Source organism: Carassius carassius, chromosome 32, assembly GCF_963082965.1.
Source record: "Carassius carassius chromosome 32, fCarCar2.1, whole genome shotgun sequence".
Lineage (NCBI taxonomy): Eukaryota > Metazoa > Chordata > Actinopteri > Cypriniformes > Cyprinidae > Carassius > Carassius carassius.
The window spans coordinates 6,906,738-6,925,838 of record NC_081786.1 but is presented as its reverse complement, the minus strand read 5'-3'; the positions used below and the strand labels follow the sequence as shown (position 1 = coordinate 6,925,838).

At 38.0% G+C, this 19,101-nt stretch overlaps 2 protein-coding genes across 4 annotated transcripts in view; one reads left to right on the top strand and one right to left on the bottom strand.

Moving 5' to 3' along the window:
• Nucleotides 1-5,995, top strand: part of fam184aa (family with sequence similarity 184 member Aa) — a 31,015-nt gene extending 25,020 nt beyond the window's left edge. Inside the window, exons 15-18 of one of the 3 annotated variants that reach the window (XM_059520056.1) lie at nt 366-483; nt 636-740; nt 3,067-3,266; nt 5,672-5,995. In XM_059520056.1, coding sequence (XP_059376039.1) covers nt 366-483; nt 636-740; nt 3,067-3,266; nt 5,672-5,753 — 505 coding nt within the window. In that variant the 3' untranslated portion in view covers nt 5,754-5,995. Of the gene's footprint in view, nt 1-365; nt 484-600; nt 741-3,066; nt 3,267-5,671 lie in introns of those variants that run through there. The other 2 variants (XM_059520057.1, XM_059520058.1) reach the window with 2 other exon arrangements.
• A 3,765-nt stretch (nt 5,996-9,760) lies between these two features.
• On the bottom strand, nt 9,761-13,155 carry LOC132112532 (cardiac phospholamban-like). The gene is made up of 2 exons (XM_059520051.1): nt 12,998-13,155; nt 9,761-10,676 (listed from the first exon to the last, which is right to left on the bottom strand). The coding sequence occupies exon 2, from the start codon at nt 10,595-10,597 to the stop codon at nt 10,439-10,441; it is 159 nt and encodes a 52-aa protein (XP_059376034.1). The 5' UTR covers nt 10,598-10,676; nt 12,998-13,155; the 3' UTR covers nt 9,761-10,438.
• Between the last annotated feature and the right edge of the window lie 5,946 nt (nt 13,156-19,101).

The following is a 19,101-nucleotide window of genomic DNA, read 5'->3' as shown; positions in this document are numbered from 1 at the left end:
GTAAAATTTATGGAAGGACAGTATTAAAATGAATCACTCAACACAATTGGCTAACGTTTAGGCTTCTCAAATTTCTGGTATTTGCGCCATTTATTACAGTAACTCCCAAAAAAAACATACCATAAAGCAGGTGGTAATTTGTGCTTCTCTTGGGTCTAGATTGCGCTGGACATTATGGAAATGACTGCGTAAATCACCCGCAGAATTTTCCCCACCTATCAGTGCTTTTACATTAGTAAATCTGACCCTAAAATACCACTGTGCCTATAATGCCTACACATGTTGACTAGGTCGTAGGTTTTATGACAGAGCCACTGTTTTTATTTCAGTATAATTATTAATTTGTATGTGTGTGGGTTGAGCAGGTTGGAAGGTACGGAGGAGAAGTTCAGAAATAGAGAAAGCCGGCCAGAGGACCTCCAGGTGATAGCAGAGCTCAGAGAAATGGTGTCTGAGAGAGAAGCTCTGGTCAAGAAGCTTGTGGTAAGTGTGCACCGCAACAGTCTGTAGAAGGGGTAGTACTTTACATTTATTTTCATCCCAAAGCATTAAATGTCTTTAGACAAAAGTCAATATCAGTTCACTGATTTTTCCGCACAGGGCCTTTCGGTCTGACTGTGCCTCCTTTGTTCCAGGATGACAAGAAGTTTTATCAGCTGGAGCTGGTGAATCGAGAGCCTGGATTCAACAAGGTGTTCAACACCAATCCCAATGTTGGGGTCATAAACCCCCTTATAAAGGTTAGAGAGACACATTCATACTGATCAAAGAGTACCTCTGAAGTCCACATAAATTGGATTTGATCTGATTGTAAAAAAAAAAGGCACACACTATAAACCTTTTTAAAAGCACTCCATCTCTACAGTTCATGGAATCCATGAATATAATAAAAGAATACTTCAAAGGTTATGCCTTATGGGAAGTGTGTTTTACAGAGGTACCGCTGGAATGGGATTTTCTGCAGAGAATATTAATAGTCTTCTACTGTTCTTTTAGTTGGTCTAACGTTTTCTTTGTGTTGCGTAAGTTGTGTTTGTGCAATTTGCCATTCTGTGTCTGTGTCTTATATCCATGTTCAAACATCAAGTTCTACCCTGCTTTCCAAATCATAAGTTCTGTTCTGAAACCTCGTGTGCTGCTTTCATAGGAAATACTGTAAAACCTCAAAATTGACCCTAATGGTGGTTTCAATAGAATCAAACATGATTTTGAGTAGTTTTTGTGAAATATACCAAACCAACCTGAACACACACACATACACACACACACACACACACACACACACACACACACATATATATATGTATTAGTGCAGCCAAAATAAAAGTTTTAGTTTACATTATGTTACACATATGTACATGTACTGTGTATATTTATGTAGTGTATATTAGTGTTGTCACGGTATTAAAATTTCAGTATTCGGTACCGATACCAGTGAAAATCCACGGTTCTCAGTACCAATTTCGGTACCTAAGCAAAACACAAAAATATGCTAATAAAAAAAAAAACATTTTTATCACTAAAAATAAAACCAATTCCATTCTTTATACTTAAAGTTTTTTATAATTGTGTTTAATGTTTTTCTACAAGTAATATAATTATGAAAAACAGTAAACAAGTTTCACCCAAATTTAATTTGTCTTTTAATTAATTAAATTTTCTTTTTTGGTTAATAAAGGGGATTTTCTATTAAAATTAAAACATGGAAGAAATATTGTGTGATTTATTTCTTTGAAAAGTTTTATTCATTTTTTTTAACTGTAGTAGCAGTATCATATACATTCTACTAAATGATAGTAATATTTCTGGCACAATGCCTTTTATTTTGACGGGTTGCCGTGAATACCTTTAAATTGACACTGGTTTTACTCAAATGAAATGGTAAAATGCTTGTATAGGGACTCAGAACAGTTCTGGTGATTTTTTGTTTATTTATTTATGTCCTCATTGAGACGGCAGATGCTGAAATTACTGCAAGCCTCATGCACTTCAGTCTATGTAGTGAACAAACCCGCGACGCGCAGAACATGCAGGATTCATATTTCAACCAACTTTTGCGGCTTAACATTTACAGATACTGGTCCATACGGAGATTTGATTTGATTAATTTATGCTAACTTTGACAAATTCAGTGACTGTCCATATTAAAATGTAAGTTTCATTTTCATGACTGAATTTTGAGATTCTGTCTGCGTTTTCTGCTTCGCGGAAATCATAGCGCTGTATGCATAAAGAACCGGGTTGACCGGGCACTCGGTAGCACCGGTACTTAAAGAAACCTGGTACCGTAACATTTTCATTTTTTTAGTACCGACTTGGTACCGAAGTACCGGGTCTTTTGACAGCACTACTGTATATATAAATACACACACATTCAGTATATATTTAGAAAAATTTACCTTTATATATTTACATATTCATATTATTATATTTTATATATATATATATAAACATTTTCTTAAATATATACATGCATGTGTTTGTATTTGTATATACATAATAAATATACACATATATTATGTAAATAAAAACTTTTTGGATGCGATTAATCATAATTAATCATTTGACAGGACAACTATATGTATTTGTGTGTGTGTGTGTGTGTGTGTATATATATATATATATATATATATATAATGTAAAATGTTATATAATAAAAGATACATTTGGTGATATTTTTTTTTATTATTGGACTATTTTTATATCATCATTTTTAAATGAAATAAAAGTGTATAATAAACATTTCTCTCACCTTATTTTTTTTTTACTTTTTGCACACACTTAAGCCGTATGTATGGATTTGAAGGATGCATGATGCAAAAGTTTTATAATTATTTTAATAGCAAAATTAGGTATTAAACCTTTTTCAAAAAGACATTGATTCAGGATGGCACCTATGAGAGTCAGCTCACTAGGTTTTGAAACAGAGCTATAATCTGTCATTTCTGTTCCCTGTCCACATTCAAAATGATGTTCATTACCTTGTCATCATTTAGCTTGAAGCTACAGTTCGCCATCACCTCCGACTTCCCACAATCCCTTTCTGTGTGTGTCCTTTTAATGTAGCATAAGAGTAGAAAACCTGCAAACACTTTCGCCAGCTCTCCGAACCTAAGCGTTGTTGTGGCAGAAGGGATGGCGGGCGGCTCGGTTCCGCCTGCTTGCCTAGAGTCTGTCCCCAACTCCCCCATTCACCACCATGAGCTCAGGTCTAACAATCCTCCGCCCCCTCCAACCCCTCCGCCTCAGGCCGACTCCACCCGGAGGTGAGATTGTCCAAGACATCTTTGTCCTCACAAGAGACATGCTTAAAACCACAGAACTGTCTTGCCATTGGTCGGATCACACGGTCTCAGTCCTAACGGTAGATAAATCGTCAGTCTGTCTGTTGATTGGACGTTTTGATACGAGAACACAGCCATGTCTGTCCCAGTAAATTGTGGGTATGCTCGTCTCACTCTTAAATGCATCTTGTCTGTGAACGGCACACATTAAAATTTTTGTATTTCATGTTACTTTGATGTGCATGATAATTGTACGTACCAATGTCCTTAAAGGGTTAGTTCACCCAAAAATGAAAATTAGTCTGTGAATTACTCACCCTCAAGTCATCCTAGGTGTATATGACTTTCTTCTTTTGATGCACTTTTGTAAGAAAAATATCCATATTTAAAATGTAATAATCAGTGTAATCTAGCCTGTGCTCAATGTTGTATGGGAGCAGTTTCGGGCAGTTGATGTATGGAGGTCAGTTTTGTACATGCTCCGCTCAGAATTCCGCTCAGAAACGCGGAAGCGCAGGGGAGAGATCAAAACAAAACAAAGGTAACTAATTAGAAGTACAAAACGAGGATTTGTAAAGAAGATTGGCAATATAATCTAAGAGGAGACTGAATTTCCTTTGGTAAAGTAAGGAAACTTTGCCTCTTTTGATCCTGTGAATACCTAAACACTCACCTTCGTATGCACAACACTGACCTCATACATCATTCCCCCAAAACTGGTTCCGTTTTACAGAGAGCGCAAGCTAGATTAAAGTGATTATTACATTTTGAATATGGATATTTTTCGTACAAAAACGCATCAATACGCTAGAGGAGGAATTTGTTTTCCCCCCGGAGCCATGTGAGACTTTTTTTTAAGGGTGGGTGCTTTTTATTTAACTTCTTTTGGACTGATGTATGTAACACCCGCTGAGTGGCATTAAACAACTTAAAAGATCAAAGACAATTTTTTATATAACTCCGACTGGATTCGTCTGAAAGAAGAGAGTCATATACACCTAGGATGACATGAGGGTGAGTCAATTATGGACTAATTTTCTCTGAATTTTTGGGTGAACTTACCCATTAAATCGGACTGAAAGTTCACCTAAACAGTGTGTGATCAAACAATGGCATTGGAATGCTGACACAAGCATGCGGTTGATGTCATCTCATGTCATCACATAGCAGTCGTGAGTATGGCTCCGCCCATTAGCTGTACTCCACCCTCCACATTTCATGCATTGTTTTGTGGTTTTAAATTAAGCTATTCAAATGATGAGCAGCTATTTCTGGTATTTCTTGCCTAGTGAAAATCAAGCACAGGAACATGTTATACGCAGCTTTGGGCTGGGAGATAATATTAGATGGTTTCTGGTAGAAGGACATATTTTATTTATCATTTAAAAGGAAATAGTTCAGCATGGTGCCTGTGATTTCTTTGATGCTTGAAAAAGGAGGGCAGCTTCCTATTGGTCAAGAGACACTGCACTGTATGCTGCGGTAGTTTGACATCAGATTAAATTTTTACTGCTGCCAAAAACAGCAAAGGTTACTTGAGTATAGTAATGACTACTATAGGTAAATAATGTAAATACACATGAACAGTGGCCACAAAAAAATAGACACTCATAAGAATTGCATATATTCCCTATAAAATAACTTTTATTATATTTATATAATATAAATATACTTTCCTAAAATAGTGTGTGAAATTACATTTAACCAACAGTTGAGGTAATATTATTAAAAATATTTACTGATATTTGCACATTAAATCATATTTTGTTAAGTTTAGATGAGTTTATATCTGTTTTCAAATGAATTGCTCAGGATCACACCAGAAATGACCAAATTATGAATTTAGTGTGTTTTATTTACAACAGAAATTGCTTGAGAATTTTACAAATAATAACAAAGAGGTGACGCATTGAAGGAAATGGGAATGGGTATGTTTTATTTTCAAACTATGGGTTGCAAATATAACACATTTACATTTAGAGACTTTTAAAAAATCCTTCAAAAAGCCTGCAGAATTTTTTTCAATGTATGTACACTTCGTCTTTCCTTCTGTTCATTTGAAATGAGCCTTTGAGTAGCGTCCCCTTCCAATAAAGCACAAAAATGCTGATCCAAATACATACAGTCTCAATTTTAAGCAGTATGTCTGCTTTTTGTGCATCTTTCTTTAACATAAATGCCACTTCTGATCTATTGCAATGACATTCAAAGAGTTGCCTAAAAGTCTACATACTTTTTGCGGCCACTTTTCATTTTTTAGATAGTATCATCATGCTATAAACTAGCAACTCAATGTGGAAGTATTTGATTAAGATGTGCAAATTCTCTTTCCTTTAATGTTGCTGCAGCCTAACTGGTTGTGTCTGACTTTTCTGTGTTTTGTGCAGCCCTCGTAAGACTGAGGATTCAACTGTAGCACCAAAAGAACAGCAACCACAAGAGCTATTTTCACAGTACTTCTCCTTTTAAATTTTTCAAGACACTCAACAGAAGAGCATGCGAAACTGCAGTTTTCAATAGCCCATTTGTCTGTTTCTTGATATCTCACTGTGAGTTTGTTATTTTCCCTTTTGATATAGGCAATTACTTGATTTAAAATGAGATGCACATTCATTTCATATAATATTCATAAATATGTCTTTTCTGGGTGGACTAAAACTGTTGGAATATCAATGTCTTGCCAGTTTTGAAATAAATTGCACAGACACTTACATATTTGTATTATATTGTCTTCTTACAAACTATAAACCATCAATATAATAAATACAATTGATAAATAAAACATTTAAAGCTTTATGAGCATTGTCATAGGACTGCATGTCTTTTAAAAGAATCGTTTACTCAAATATGCTGTCATTATTTACTCACCCTCATGTCGGTCCAAACTGTTATTTTGCCAATAAAAACAAAAGTATTTAAAATACTTGTTGAACTAACAAGCTGTCAAATTATGCAAAATGCATTACATTGCATGATATGTTAAGTCTTCTAAAGTCATAGGAACAGAACTAGTCTGAAAAAAAAAGTTGGTATTGAAACAATTTTCACTCAGAAATTTCTAGTAAATTTTACAAATAATTACAAAGAAATGTTCCCCAATAATCATTGTTTCCTTTCAGTCGGTCACTCTCGACGCCACGTCGGTGACCGACGAATATGGGATATCGCTTCGATAGACCAATCTACTTCGAGTGTAAACTAAACGAGCCAATGCACATTGGCATGCAATTTATTGCATCCAGCTGCCGCTGATCACTGCGTGAGTATAAGAAGGCAGCAGGTGCAATGCATTCCAGCTTTTCGCTTTGGAGCCGAGCGTTATTATCGCTCTGCTCAACTGTGTCTGCTGTGAACTACAAGTTCAGCACGCTCTCGGAAGCTTCGTGTGTTGGAGAGACGGTGCTTCAGCGGCGGTCGTTCCTGTGTCGAGTGGATTGCACACTTCAGGCTGCACTACCCCTGTCGTGTTGCAAGCGGCCAATTCCCCGGCCGCGATCTGAGGCTCGTTCTGGTGGCGGACAGACGAGAATCACTTCTGGCAGTAGTGGGGTGGTTTGAGGGTCACAGTGGTGGCAAACCCCGCAGGGAACCAACCCTCTGGGGACCACCACTCCTCTTGCACCTCCGATCCAGTGGAGCAACCCACGGAACGCGCTGGGCCCTCTTCAAGGAGCGTACCAGCGGTATCCAGTGGGACTCCCCCGACCAGATGTCGATCTCAGGCCCTACTCACGCACCCTCTGCCAACCCGTGGAACCAGGTGAGCCCTGCACCCCACACTCGCACGGCACTCCGGCCTGCTCACAAGCCGCCTGAGTTGGGTCCCTGTGTTCCACCTCGCTGCCCCACTGCAGGTACGGCTGTGGTTCCGCTGGTCCCGCTTGTACGGTTTTTAAGCGCCTGGTCAGCGCTACCCAGCCCGTCTCACTGGCTTCTGCGAACCATCAGCCTCGGCTATGCGATTCAGATCGCCCGGCATCCCCCCAAGCTCTGCGGTGTCCGCTTCATTACAGTGAAAGCGTCCGATGCCCCTGTCTTGTGGGAAGAGATCGCAGTCCTATTGGCGAAGGACGCATTAGTGCCGGTCCCTCCAGCCGATATGAGGACAGGGTTTTACAGCCGTACTTCATTGTACCCAAGAAAGGCGGTGGGTTACGACCGATCTTGGATCTGCAAGTTTTGAATTGGGCCCTCCATCGGCTACCGTTCAAAATGTTGACACAGAAACGCATTTTCAGGTGCGTCCGTCCCCAAGATTGGTTTGCAGAGGTCGACCTGAAGAACGTGTACTTTCATGTGTCCATCCTTCCGTGCCACAGACCTTTTTTGCGGTTTGCGTTCGAAGGACTGGCATATCAGTACAAGGTCCTGCCCTTCGGGCTGTCCCGGTCTTCCCGTGTCTTCACGAAAGTCACGGATGCAGCTCTCGTTCCTCTCAGAGAGAAGGGTGTTCACATTCTCAACTACTTAGATGATTGGCTGATACTAGCACAGTCTCAATATCAGTTGTGCGAGCACAGGGATGTGGTGCTCCAGCACCTGAGCCTGTTGGGCCTTCAGGTCAGCTGGGAAAAGAGCAAACTCTCCCCGTGGCAGAGGATCTCTTTTCTCGGTATGGAGTTGGATTCGGTCTAACAGACAGCACGCCTCACAGAGGAACGTGCGCGGTTGGTGGTAGCCTGCTTGAATACGTTCAAGAACAGGACAGCAGTCCCACTGAAACTCTTTCAGAGGCTCCTGGGGCATATGGCGGCCGCGGCGGCACTTACACCGCTCGGCCTATCAAATATGAGACCGCTCCAGCACTGGCTTTATGGCCGAGTCCCGAGGTGGGCGTGGAAGCACGGCACTCACCGGGTCCAAGTTACACTGGCCTGTCACCAAACCCTCACTCCGTGTTCAGATCTTTCATTTCTCTGGGCAGGGGTCCCCCTAGAGCAGATCTCCAGGCATGCTGTATCACCCAGCCCTTGCTTTGCTTTGTCCCGTCCGAGCATTAAGGTGCTACGTAGACCGGACACAAAGCTTCAGGACCTCAGACCAGCTCTTTGTCTGTTACGGAGGCCGGCAGAAGGGGAAAGCCGTCTCTAAGCAGAGGATGGCCCACTGGATTGTGGATGCCATAACCCTGGCTTATCAGGCTCAGGATGTGCCCTGCCCGCTCAGGTTGCGAGCTCACTCAACTATAAGTGTTGCATCCTCCTGGGCGCTGGCTCGTGGCGCCTCGCTGACAGATATTTGTAGAGCTGCGGGCTGGGAGAACCCTAACACGTTCGCTAGTTTCTATAGCCTTCGTGTAAAGCCGGTATCCTCCTGTGTTCTCACCTCAAATGGGTAGTGGCACTGAGAGGCCCCGGTTAGTGTCGGCTTGCTTAAACTGCTCCAGAGTGTCCGTACTGTAGACCCTGTTGAAATCCTCCATCACCCTAAGCAGCTGGACGCGGCGGAACGTCCGGCGCCAGGCCTTCCTAATGTATCCGTGAGAACCATGGAAGGGTGGGTTCCATATTGAGACCTAAGCGGTACTCGTATGTGTACAGTATAGTCCACGGTATAGCCTTAGAGCCTGTGTTTCCCCGGCAGACTTCTGCCTTCCCAAGAGGGTTTTTAATCACCTCAAATTTCTCCGTATACTCCTAAACGGATGCTATATGTGTATTTGCCTCTGACACCTCCTTCCGGAAGGATGGGACCGGGTATGTTTTCCCAGTGTTATCCAATCTCACCCAGTGAGGTAGTGCTTTGACAATGGTGAGTGGAGCTACTTGTTCTGAGCCCCGGCCTACACCTAATAGGGGCGCAGGCGGCTCGCAACAGGGCACTGGAAGAGGCAGCACCCATGGCGCTTTGATAGGGATCCCATATTCGTCGGTCACCGACGTGGCGTCGAGAGTGACCGACTGAAAGGGAACGTCTCGGTTACGTATGGTAACCCTCGTTCCCTGAAGGAGGTAACAGAGACACCACGTCCCGTCGCCATGGTTGCTGTACCACCGCTGAGCTGCCGGGTCCCCGGCTCGGCTCCTCAGCGAAAAACTGGAATGCATTGCATTGGAATGCATTGCAACTGGAATGCTGGATGCAATAATTGCATGCCAATGTGAATTGGCTTGTTTAGTTTACACTCGAAGTAGATTGGTCTATCGAAGCGATGTTCCATATTCGTCGGTCACGTACGTGGCGTCTCCATTCCCTCCTTCAGGGAACGAGGGTTACCATACGTAGCCGAGACGTTTTATTTACAACTTTGTATAAACTAGGAAACAAATTTGGAAAAATGCATATAGGTTTTGAATGAGGGAGAGATAATTAGACTTTTTTATTTAGTATTCTTATTTGTAGCTGAACTATCCCTTCAAATGCACTTTAAGTACCTTTTAGTGTTTTTTATGGTTTTCCGTTTCTGTGACTTGAACAGGATCTACACATGGTTTATTTCTCGCTACTTTGTTTGAAAAATTCAGTCAGTTGGATCATTTAAAACAAACTTTCTCTTTATTGGTTGTCCACATTTAAAAACATCCTTAAATTACCCATTTTGGCTCTCTCTTTCTCAGATCGTGTTCACAGGAAGTGTAAACAGACATTAATATGTTAAGTGTACAAGTGTAATTAACCTCAGTGTCAACATGCACTGTTCCTCTGTGAATAATATATGATCTCTGGGACTGACCTATAAATTTTGCATTTCAACACAACAATTACAAGATTTTTTGAAGGGAATATTTACATAAATGACTTGGCACTTAAAGGAATTGCTGATTGCTGTTGGGAGCTATACCTTTGCCAGAAATTACAGGTATTTTGTGTTTTTTCGTGAATTACACCAGTTCGTATGACTGCTTCATTCTGTGAGGTCTTCATTCATATATAAAACATATCTGAATTTACCTCACATGCATTTTGTATGTTTTACACATAACCCAATACAAGAAATAACTAATGAGATTTCTAATCATCCAAAGGTCAAAAATATGCTTAATTGTTGAATGAATAATACAACAAACATAAATGAAGAAAAATCAGTGCCGCCCTCGAATCATTTCAGGAAATTAACATGTGTCACATCATCAGTAGGACATTTTAAATTCCCCAAAACTGTCCAAGGTCTTGTGCAGTGCGCCTTGCGATTGGCCGGTTGTCATCTTTTGCTGTCACATGAGCAAGACGATGATGTAGATGAGCAGCAGGCAGATGAGGATGAGGGAGAAGTTGATGATGAGATCTTGTAGGTTACGTTTGGTCTGTGGGTTCACTTCGATGTTGGACGCCCTCCGGATGGCTGAGCGTGCCATGTGCTGCACCCTCTCCATCCTGATGAAGACTGTAGACTAGCGGCAGTGAGGGGAATGGACGAATGGAGATGGTGGCGCTGTTATGTTCTTGTGGTGCCTTAAGGTGAAGATTAGAGAAATTATTCTTTATGTCTTAGACATAAAAATATAACAGGTCAGGTAACATATCACACTTGGATTTATTTATAGTAAATCTGTTCTGATTCTGATGTGCTTAGCTCAGTCTTTATTTAAATCTCTGATGTAGGCTATGTTGCCCTCTACAGTGGGCTGCATTTTTTTACCTTTCAGGTTGTAATGTTGCATCCTTGCCCATAATTCTATATTACTGTCCTTATTTATTTATTTATTTGTATTTATGGCAACATAAAATTAAAAGACCTGATGAAAGTGATGCATCAGGTACCACAAAAATATGTACTACTATTTTCTGTTTGCTATAGAGAGATGTATGGAAGCCCATTTCCGCCACTAAATAAAAAATAAAACAAGGTAATTGTGACTTTTTATCTTGCAGAATTGTGAATTTATAGCTTTCATTTTGACTTTATAACTCTCAATTTTGACATTATAATTTGCAATTTTGAGAAGGAAAAACTCAGAATTGCGAGTTTATATCTTGAAATTCAGACTTTATAACTCATATTTTGAACTTAATATCTCGCAATTCTGACTTTATTTCTCACAATTTTTACTTCATAACTCAAAATTGTGAGAGAAAATGTTGCAATTACCTTGTTTTATTTTTATTCAGTGGCGGAAACGTGCTTCCATAGTGATGTGTAACACTCTAAAAAGTACATAATTTATCATATATAAACAAATTAAATATGTTAAAAACTTTTTACATTGGACTAAATGTATTATATAATTATGTATTTATCTGTGTGTGTGTGTGTGTGTGTGTATAAAAATGCTTAATGTTTATATTAATTTATTAGTATATTTATTTGTTAAATTACATATAATATATTTTATTTATTTATAAATAAAGACATACACTGTATTTATTTATTTAACATATAAAACATTTTCATGTAATCCATTAACAAATACATGCAGAGTAATTAAAAATACTGCATGAAAATACTCCATGTTCAGTAGATATTGTGCAAATTCAGAGTTTTCTTTATTAGGAGTTCTTTAAAAACAACAACAATAGGAATCTTAAAATTGTTATTAAATTATTTTTATTAATATCATGCATTTGTCTTGCATATTTGCCTTTTTTCCAAAGTGATGTGATTAGCATGAACACTCTGTAGTGGCACTCAAAGTTCAGACAGTAGTGTCTCTTACCCTCTTTAGAGCACTCATGTTAAAAGCTGTGAATGACACGCATTTGTGAGTGACAGCCACTTGTCTAACAGCTCAAGCTATTCTCTTATCGGCCGTCTGCAGATATATGTGCTCAGTATTTCCAGACTTTGCCAAAAGTTCACGTACAGTCAGTCGAGTCACTCTAAATGTCATAACAAGTTCAAGTAATTCCAAGTAAGACATTCTTTGATTATTTTCCAGGAACAGCATTCCTATTAACCGAGTTAATTGACCGAAAGACGAGAAGTCGTTGTTTATCCGTCTCTCTATCTTACTTATCTAGCCTCAGGAAAAGAGCATTTTAGATGAGAAACTTCAGCATATCAGGGTGCTATATAGTGTATTAAGATTGAACTAGATTTAAGAGACCCCATATCGCTATTAGCCCCTCGAGGAGGGCACTTGACTTAAGTTGCTCTATGTGGACAGGATAAACAAACATCAGCAAGATGATAAAAATTAAAATATCTCAGCAAAAGTGGAGACTTATGAACTTGATTTCATTTTAAAGGCTTCAAAAAACAGTTTTTATCAGGAGAGGCCCTGCATTCCATTCCTGTGATCCAAAGACAATAATAACTGTTTAGCTGGAAAGTAAACACTAGCATTTGTGATTAGCTGTATTGAAGTTTAACAAAAGCCCACTAGATTTGCCTTCTATTCGATTTAAAAAAAAACTATACAACGTTACTCTGTACTGGTTGTATAGTAAAAACTAAATAAAACATCAAAGCACATTTAGATTTATTCCCGTGAACGTATGTTACAGTTCATCAAATTATTGTTTGACTTTGACCGACTGTTTTCAGTTCGCTGATTTGCATGAAAACAAATTTTATGAAAGTGGTATTTCAGTGCAGGATGCAAATGTGCTTTTGGTGTTCTTTCTAGACAGCTCATCCTCTGTGTCCTTCAAGTGTGATGTTTTTAAATTCTCTTTCACTATTTTCTTATTTAAACTGCGTGCAATGTCTAGGAAATCGTAATGTTTTAATATTAAAGCTAATATTTGGATATTATTTTACTCAAGTAGCTGTGATAATTTCATTCGAGGGCTGTTAAGCTTAAGATTTAATTGATTAAAAGCCTTTTTCTTACCCGTTAAACAGCAGCCAAAAGAGGAAGCAGTCCTTTCAGATAAAAGTTAAAGTGTGAAGAGCAGGAGAATGTTGGATGTAGACACACAGGCTCTCAGGACTCGCTACAAAGTTTATAGGAGGGACTGAAAGGGGTGGGGAAAACAAACAGGGGGGCGGTAGAGCACACGGAGTGCATCCCTATCTCAAGATCACAGGACGGCCTGTTTGGATCTGCTCCTCCATCCAGAGTTTGTTGTGATGACACACGACTGATGAAGGAAGCCAATCCTGGATCATTATCCTTCCAAACTCTAGTTAATAGTAAATAGGGAGGAGTGATCAGGATTGTTAGATTTTGTAATGAAACAAAAATGCATGTGTAAAATAACAACAGAATGAATACAAATATGACTGTCAGTATTACAAAAGTAAGTTTGTCTATAAAAACATAAAAAAAATGTTTAACCAAATATGTTTTCCTCCCAAAAAGGCCAACATAAAGTGAAAAATTTGTTTATTTGCTTGTTTATTTGCTGACGTCGTTATTAGATTATTATTATTATTATATTTTATTAACAAAGCTCTAAGAAGTTGTTTTAATTTATTTATTAATTTTATAATCTGTTTATTAGCTTACTTTTGTATTGATTAACTTTTCACTATTAAAGTAAAATAAAATAAAAACAGACATCACCAAAATATGGATCATCAATTAATAAATTATTTAGTGGATCAGTTATTTTGGCTAATTTATAAACTATGTGGTATATCAATATGACAGGCTCTTAATTTATCTTAATTTATATTTTGTCGATTTATAAAAATGTAATGGTATTTAGTGGTCATTTCAGATATACAATATAAATATATTTAATCAAAATACTAACAGGTTTACAGGAGAAAAATATGTATTTTTCACCTGTAGAAATATTTTCATTAACAATGTGAATGTTATTAATGTCACAAGAGCATAACTGTGTATATGTATGTGTTCTTAAAACATGAATGTAAAAAAAGTTTCTCATCTAGTGTTTTTTTGTTGTTGTTGTCACATTTACTGTGGGTTTGTAGGTTTGCATAAGTGATTTCATGCAAATCATCTGGGACTCGTGCCGATTTCAACAGTAAAAAAAAAATTATAATTTTTTTTGTAAAGAAATTATGTAGGATTTAAAATTGATGTATTTTTGCAAATAACTACAAAGAAAGAGCAAGTAATACATTAATTTTTCATGGAATTTTGAGTTAGAATGTGTGAAATATTATTTTCTTGTAAAACAAACCTTTAAAATAATCTTTTTTTACAGAGTTGTTGTATGAGATATGAAACAAAGACTGCTGATTCTGAGAAAAACAACAGGCCTGTGCAGAGACTCCTTTGTGTTAAAGAGCTTTATAAAGGCTTTGGAAAACCTAAATCAAGCACGGAGTAAACATTTGAAAAGCCCACCGCTCTTATAACAGCCAAGGATGCATGGAGGAATGCGAGCTGGTTGTGTTTTCTCTGGACTGGCTTTGGCGTGCCTCCACGTCTCCTGCTGTCCTGCAGCTATGTGCGACGCAAGTGTGCGATTCCACAGCATAAGCCCCAGGAGCACTGAATGAAAGAACAGTAATGAACGAGAAGGTGACAGTGCAATGATGTGTCATCACAGATGGATGAAATAAGCTCTGGATGAGGCTGGGTTTTATCCCGTCCTCTGTGACGCACTATAAAACCCGAAACACATTTACTAGAGTATTTATCAATCACTCTCTGTGGATTCACTTGCCTCTTGGTATAAATTTAGGAAATGATTGGCAGTTACACACTGTTTAGGAAGGGAACAGGGCTCGGGATGTGCAAGCGATCATGTGGTAGTTTATTCGTTGTTGTTTTTGCTCTCCATTTTCAAAGCTTCATCTGTTTTCTCACAGCTGCAGAGAGAAAATTGTGTCAGTCGACAGTGAAGATGCAGAGGACTGGTCAGACCGTGCTGTCAACACCTCTTGCTTATTGCAGATGGATGGCTCTGAACAGAAATGTCAGGTCAGGGAAGGTGCAGCCTTTCCACAGGATAAGGAACAGAGCCTGCATGTCTGACACGAAGCAATGGCATTCTGTAAAGGTGGCGGCTGCTGAGTGGCAGAAGAGCCCAGATGATTAAGTTGTTTACGTGGGTTATTTCAGCAGGGATTCACAGCTTTGGTCAGGAAACATTTTATAAAATGCTGAAATGCCGATTTATTACACCTTTGCTGGCATGCATGCAAAATCAGCATAATGCATTATATATATATATATATATATAATTACTTAAAAATGTCCTTGTATTGGCTGTAACAAAAATAGTTTATGTAATTAGTAACCTTTTTAATACAGACAAGTATTAAACAGCACAACTATTTCAACATTGATAATAATATGTTTTTTTTTTTTGTTGGTTTTTTTTTTTTTTTTTTTGAAGGATTATATCATGTGACACTAAAGACTGGGTTTGTTGATGACTGAAAATTTTAAACATTTTAAAATGTATTAAAATAGAAAACAGTTATATTCAATTGTAATAATATTTCAACATACTGCATTTTGATATGCCTTGAATAGCACAAGATATTCCTTTTAAAAACCTACGTAGTGTATAATATATAACTTTATATAATAATACCATTTAATGTTTTCTTAATTTCATAACATTGTTTTTATTTTATTTTTTATGGTTTAAAATCCCCGTTTTGTATATTTATCTTGGAAATTGGGCCAATTTAAGGGTTAGAATGTAGCCATAAACTGCATCCATGCAACAAAATACATAAAAGAGATCATTTTTGCAATTTTAAAGGTTTCTGAAAAGGTTGCTTAAAATGTAATCATTTCATCCTTTCGCCAACGATTGATGAAATGTGCAAAACCAACTGTAGTTGACACAAACTTGTTTATTTTTGCTACAAGTTTGAATTTAATTTAGCCTGCATGGGTCATTTTTCTACACAGTGCTATAACTAGTTATGTTTATAGATTTAAAGGATGAGGGCATGTCATGCAACCCATCCTATTTTAGCTAGTTTCCACCAGGTTAAAGTAGATGTTTAGCCAAAACAGAGGCACAGCCTTTGTCATCATCAGCATCATAAGACTTTTCACATTTTGATGAGCCTATATTTAATTTACATACCTATACATAATTATATGGTTTATTTGTATCATCTGGCATTGTTTTTCCCTGCTGTTTCATGTTGTTGTGGTACTAGAAATTAATTCTTCTATCCAGGCTGAAATTGGAAATAGATGAAGCTGTGATATGCGATGAACATGCAGAATATCTACCTATTGGTGAGTTATTAGCAAGGGTTTCAGGAACACTCGCACACAAGCAGACAGATTAACACACCTATCAACTGAAGACGGACGCTTCCCTCAGCTCTGTAAATTAAAAAGCTCTCCGGAGGGATTTGGAGCGATGGGCTGTGGAGAATGCCTTGAGCTATTTTTATACACACACATTCGCATCTGCCCTAATATGGGAACCGAGACATATCAGCTGGACACAGTATTTCTGAAGAAATAAGCTTCAGCATTTCTTCATTATTATATTGCTCATTGCTTACTTTTAATCAGTGTTTCAGTGAGAAGGATCTGTCAGTCATGGTCATGCTAGGGATTTTCTTGTTGGATATTGTCAATGAGGTTCTCCCAGAATAAATTTCCTTTGTTCCCACAAATCCTCAGCAGCACTCGAAATAAAACTTGCACAGCGATCTTTGCGTGGTTGTGGTGGGCTGATCCTAGGAGAATCCCCCTAACCAAACTTTCGATGCAGTCCCACAGCTCTGCACACACTGCTATTACGTGTTGAAACAGGTGTGAGGGATTTTCAAACATTCACAGAAGGATGACAAAACTTGCGTTAAACATGTTTAGAAAATGACCTCACGGGCCCCTGATAACAGCAGATTCCAAAAAAGGCTGTGCTGGTGGTACATTGTTGTTTGTTACATCAAAAATTACATTTTGTTTTTCTATTCGTGATTCTAGGATGGACTCAGATGACACATCGGCCAGTCAAAAAGCAGGGGTGGAAGACCCTGTTTAGTATTTCCCAGTCCTGTGCCGCCCATAAAACATGTTTTCCCAGACCTCATGAATTTAGGCAGCATTGTGGAATGAGTGTTATGCTGTATGGATTGTCTTTGGCTCAGAGTAAATCCAAATTATTAATCCATTGATACTCAGTCTGGACAGTGCTGTCGTCGTCCTGTCTTGAATTGGTGAGAAGTGGCAGCAGACAAATTACTCCATCTAATTAATTCTAGAATGTAATTTTTTTTTTTAATCATTTTAGTTATATATACATATATATATATATATATATATATATGTGTGTGTGTGTGTGTGTGTGTGTGTGTTAAACACAACATAATAATTCATAAGAAGAAGAAATCTTCCCCTGTATTGCATTTCGTTGCCTTGTACCCACATGTGCCATGACAATAAAGTTGAATCTAATCTAATCTAAAAAAAATGTTTCCTGAGCACCCAATTGACATGTTAGCATAGTTTCTGATGGTGGATCATATGACACTGATGGCAGGAAGCCATCAATTACATTTTAAATATATTTAAATATAAATCCTTTGTTTTGAATTTTAATAAGATTTGACAACATTTATAACTGCATTTTTATCGAAAACAGTCCTGGTTAGCATGAGAGGCTTGTTTCAAAACATTCAATTTTTTTATATAAAATATGTTGAAGTAAACATGAAAGAGCATTCGCACCCGACTTTACTCTCATAATGCAACATGTTTATCAAAAAAAAAATTAGGGTGTAGGATCTTGGTTTTATCCATCGGAAACTGATTGGATTAGGAAAATTAATAATGTTACATAACAAACTGTAATTTGTGGATTTTGGAGGACTACTCCACTTCTGAATTAGATGGCTAATGGTTAATGTTATTTTCTCTATAGGTAACATCAGCTAAAAAAGAAAAAAACTGTATTGAAGTAAAGAGGGTCAATTCTTGTTGACTTATTAATGAGGTCACACTCAGCTAGCTCTATGCATAAATCTTACCTGTAATTGACATCAAATAACCTCTGCTTATAATATTATTGGGGTCCCAAATACCAAGCGAATAATACATCACAACTCTAACTCTAATATTCATGCTGTGCTCTTTTGAACTGACCGTGTGATATTTTAAGCCTGGCCAGGAGACAACTTGGACAAAGACAGTGGAAAAACATTTATGCTATTTATAAGGTCTGATTAAAGGGTCAGAACTTCTCATGTGATAAATGCATAAACAAGTACATCTAGTTCATTGTCACATCACAGGGTCAATCGTAGGGGGTTTGTGGATTTAAGAGCAGCCCCTTCACAACAGGACCTGTAGCTTAATTAGACACATCACTGAAAGTCCTCTCGTCTGAAAAGTGAGCAGATATCATGGTCCTCCTGCCGCATGGATGTTTGCATGCCGCATGCATGCATTAACACAAACCAGAGTGCAAATAAAAGAATACAAAACATTTATATGAAAACAACGTTTTGCCGATAGGGGCGCAATTGTAGGATACGCTCTGATGGGTCGTATTTCAGGGATTTGGACAAACGACCTATACGAGCGTATTGGTTGGAGGACAGGTTGGCATTAACTCATAAAAGGCAAATGATCAACACCACTATCTCTAGTTAAATCAGAATGAAGGGAGTCCTGGTCCTCTGTAAATGTCAGCTTGTTTTTATAGGTTTTACAAGCAAACGTGTAAACATGCAGTGTTTTGGAATGGTTAATGTTCTGTAACAGGAAGCATGCATGAATATTCTTAAAGTGATAGTTCACCCAAAAGAAAATTCTGTCATTATTTACTCACCCTCATGTGGTACAAAATAAGTAAAGTGTAAAACATGGTTGAAATAGATATATCTAATTTATCGGCATTCTGAAAGAGTATGTAGATTATCTGTATTTACTTTTAAAAACGTATGTATTTGGTGGCACACCGAAAAGAGCATATTAACTAGCATGTGTTGTGTTCAATTCAGCAGGTTTTCACAAGTAATGTACTAATAAGGACATATGGAAAGGTACTCTTTAGCAGACCACTATTACTTTGAGAAATGATAGTATAAATA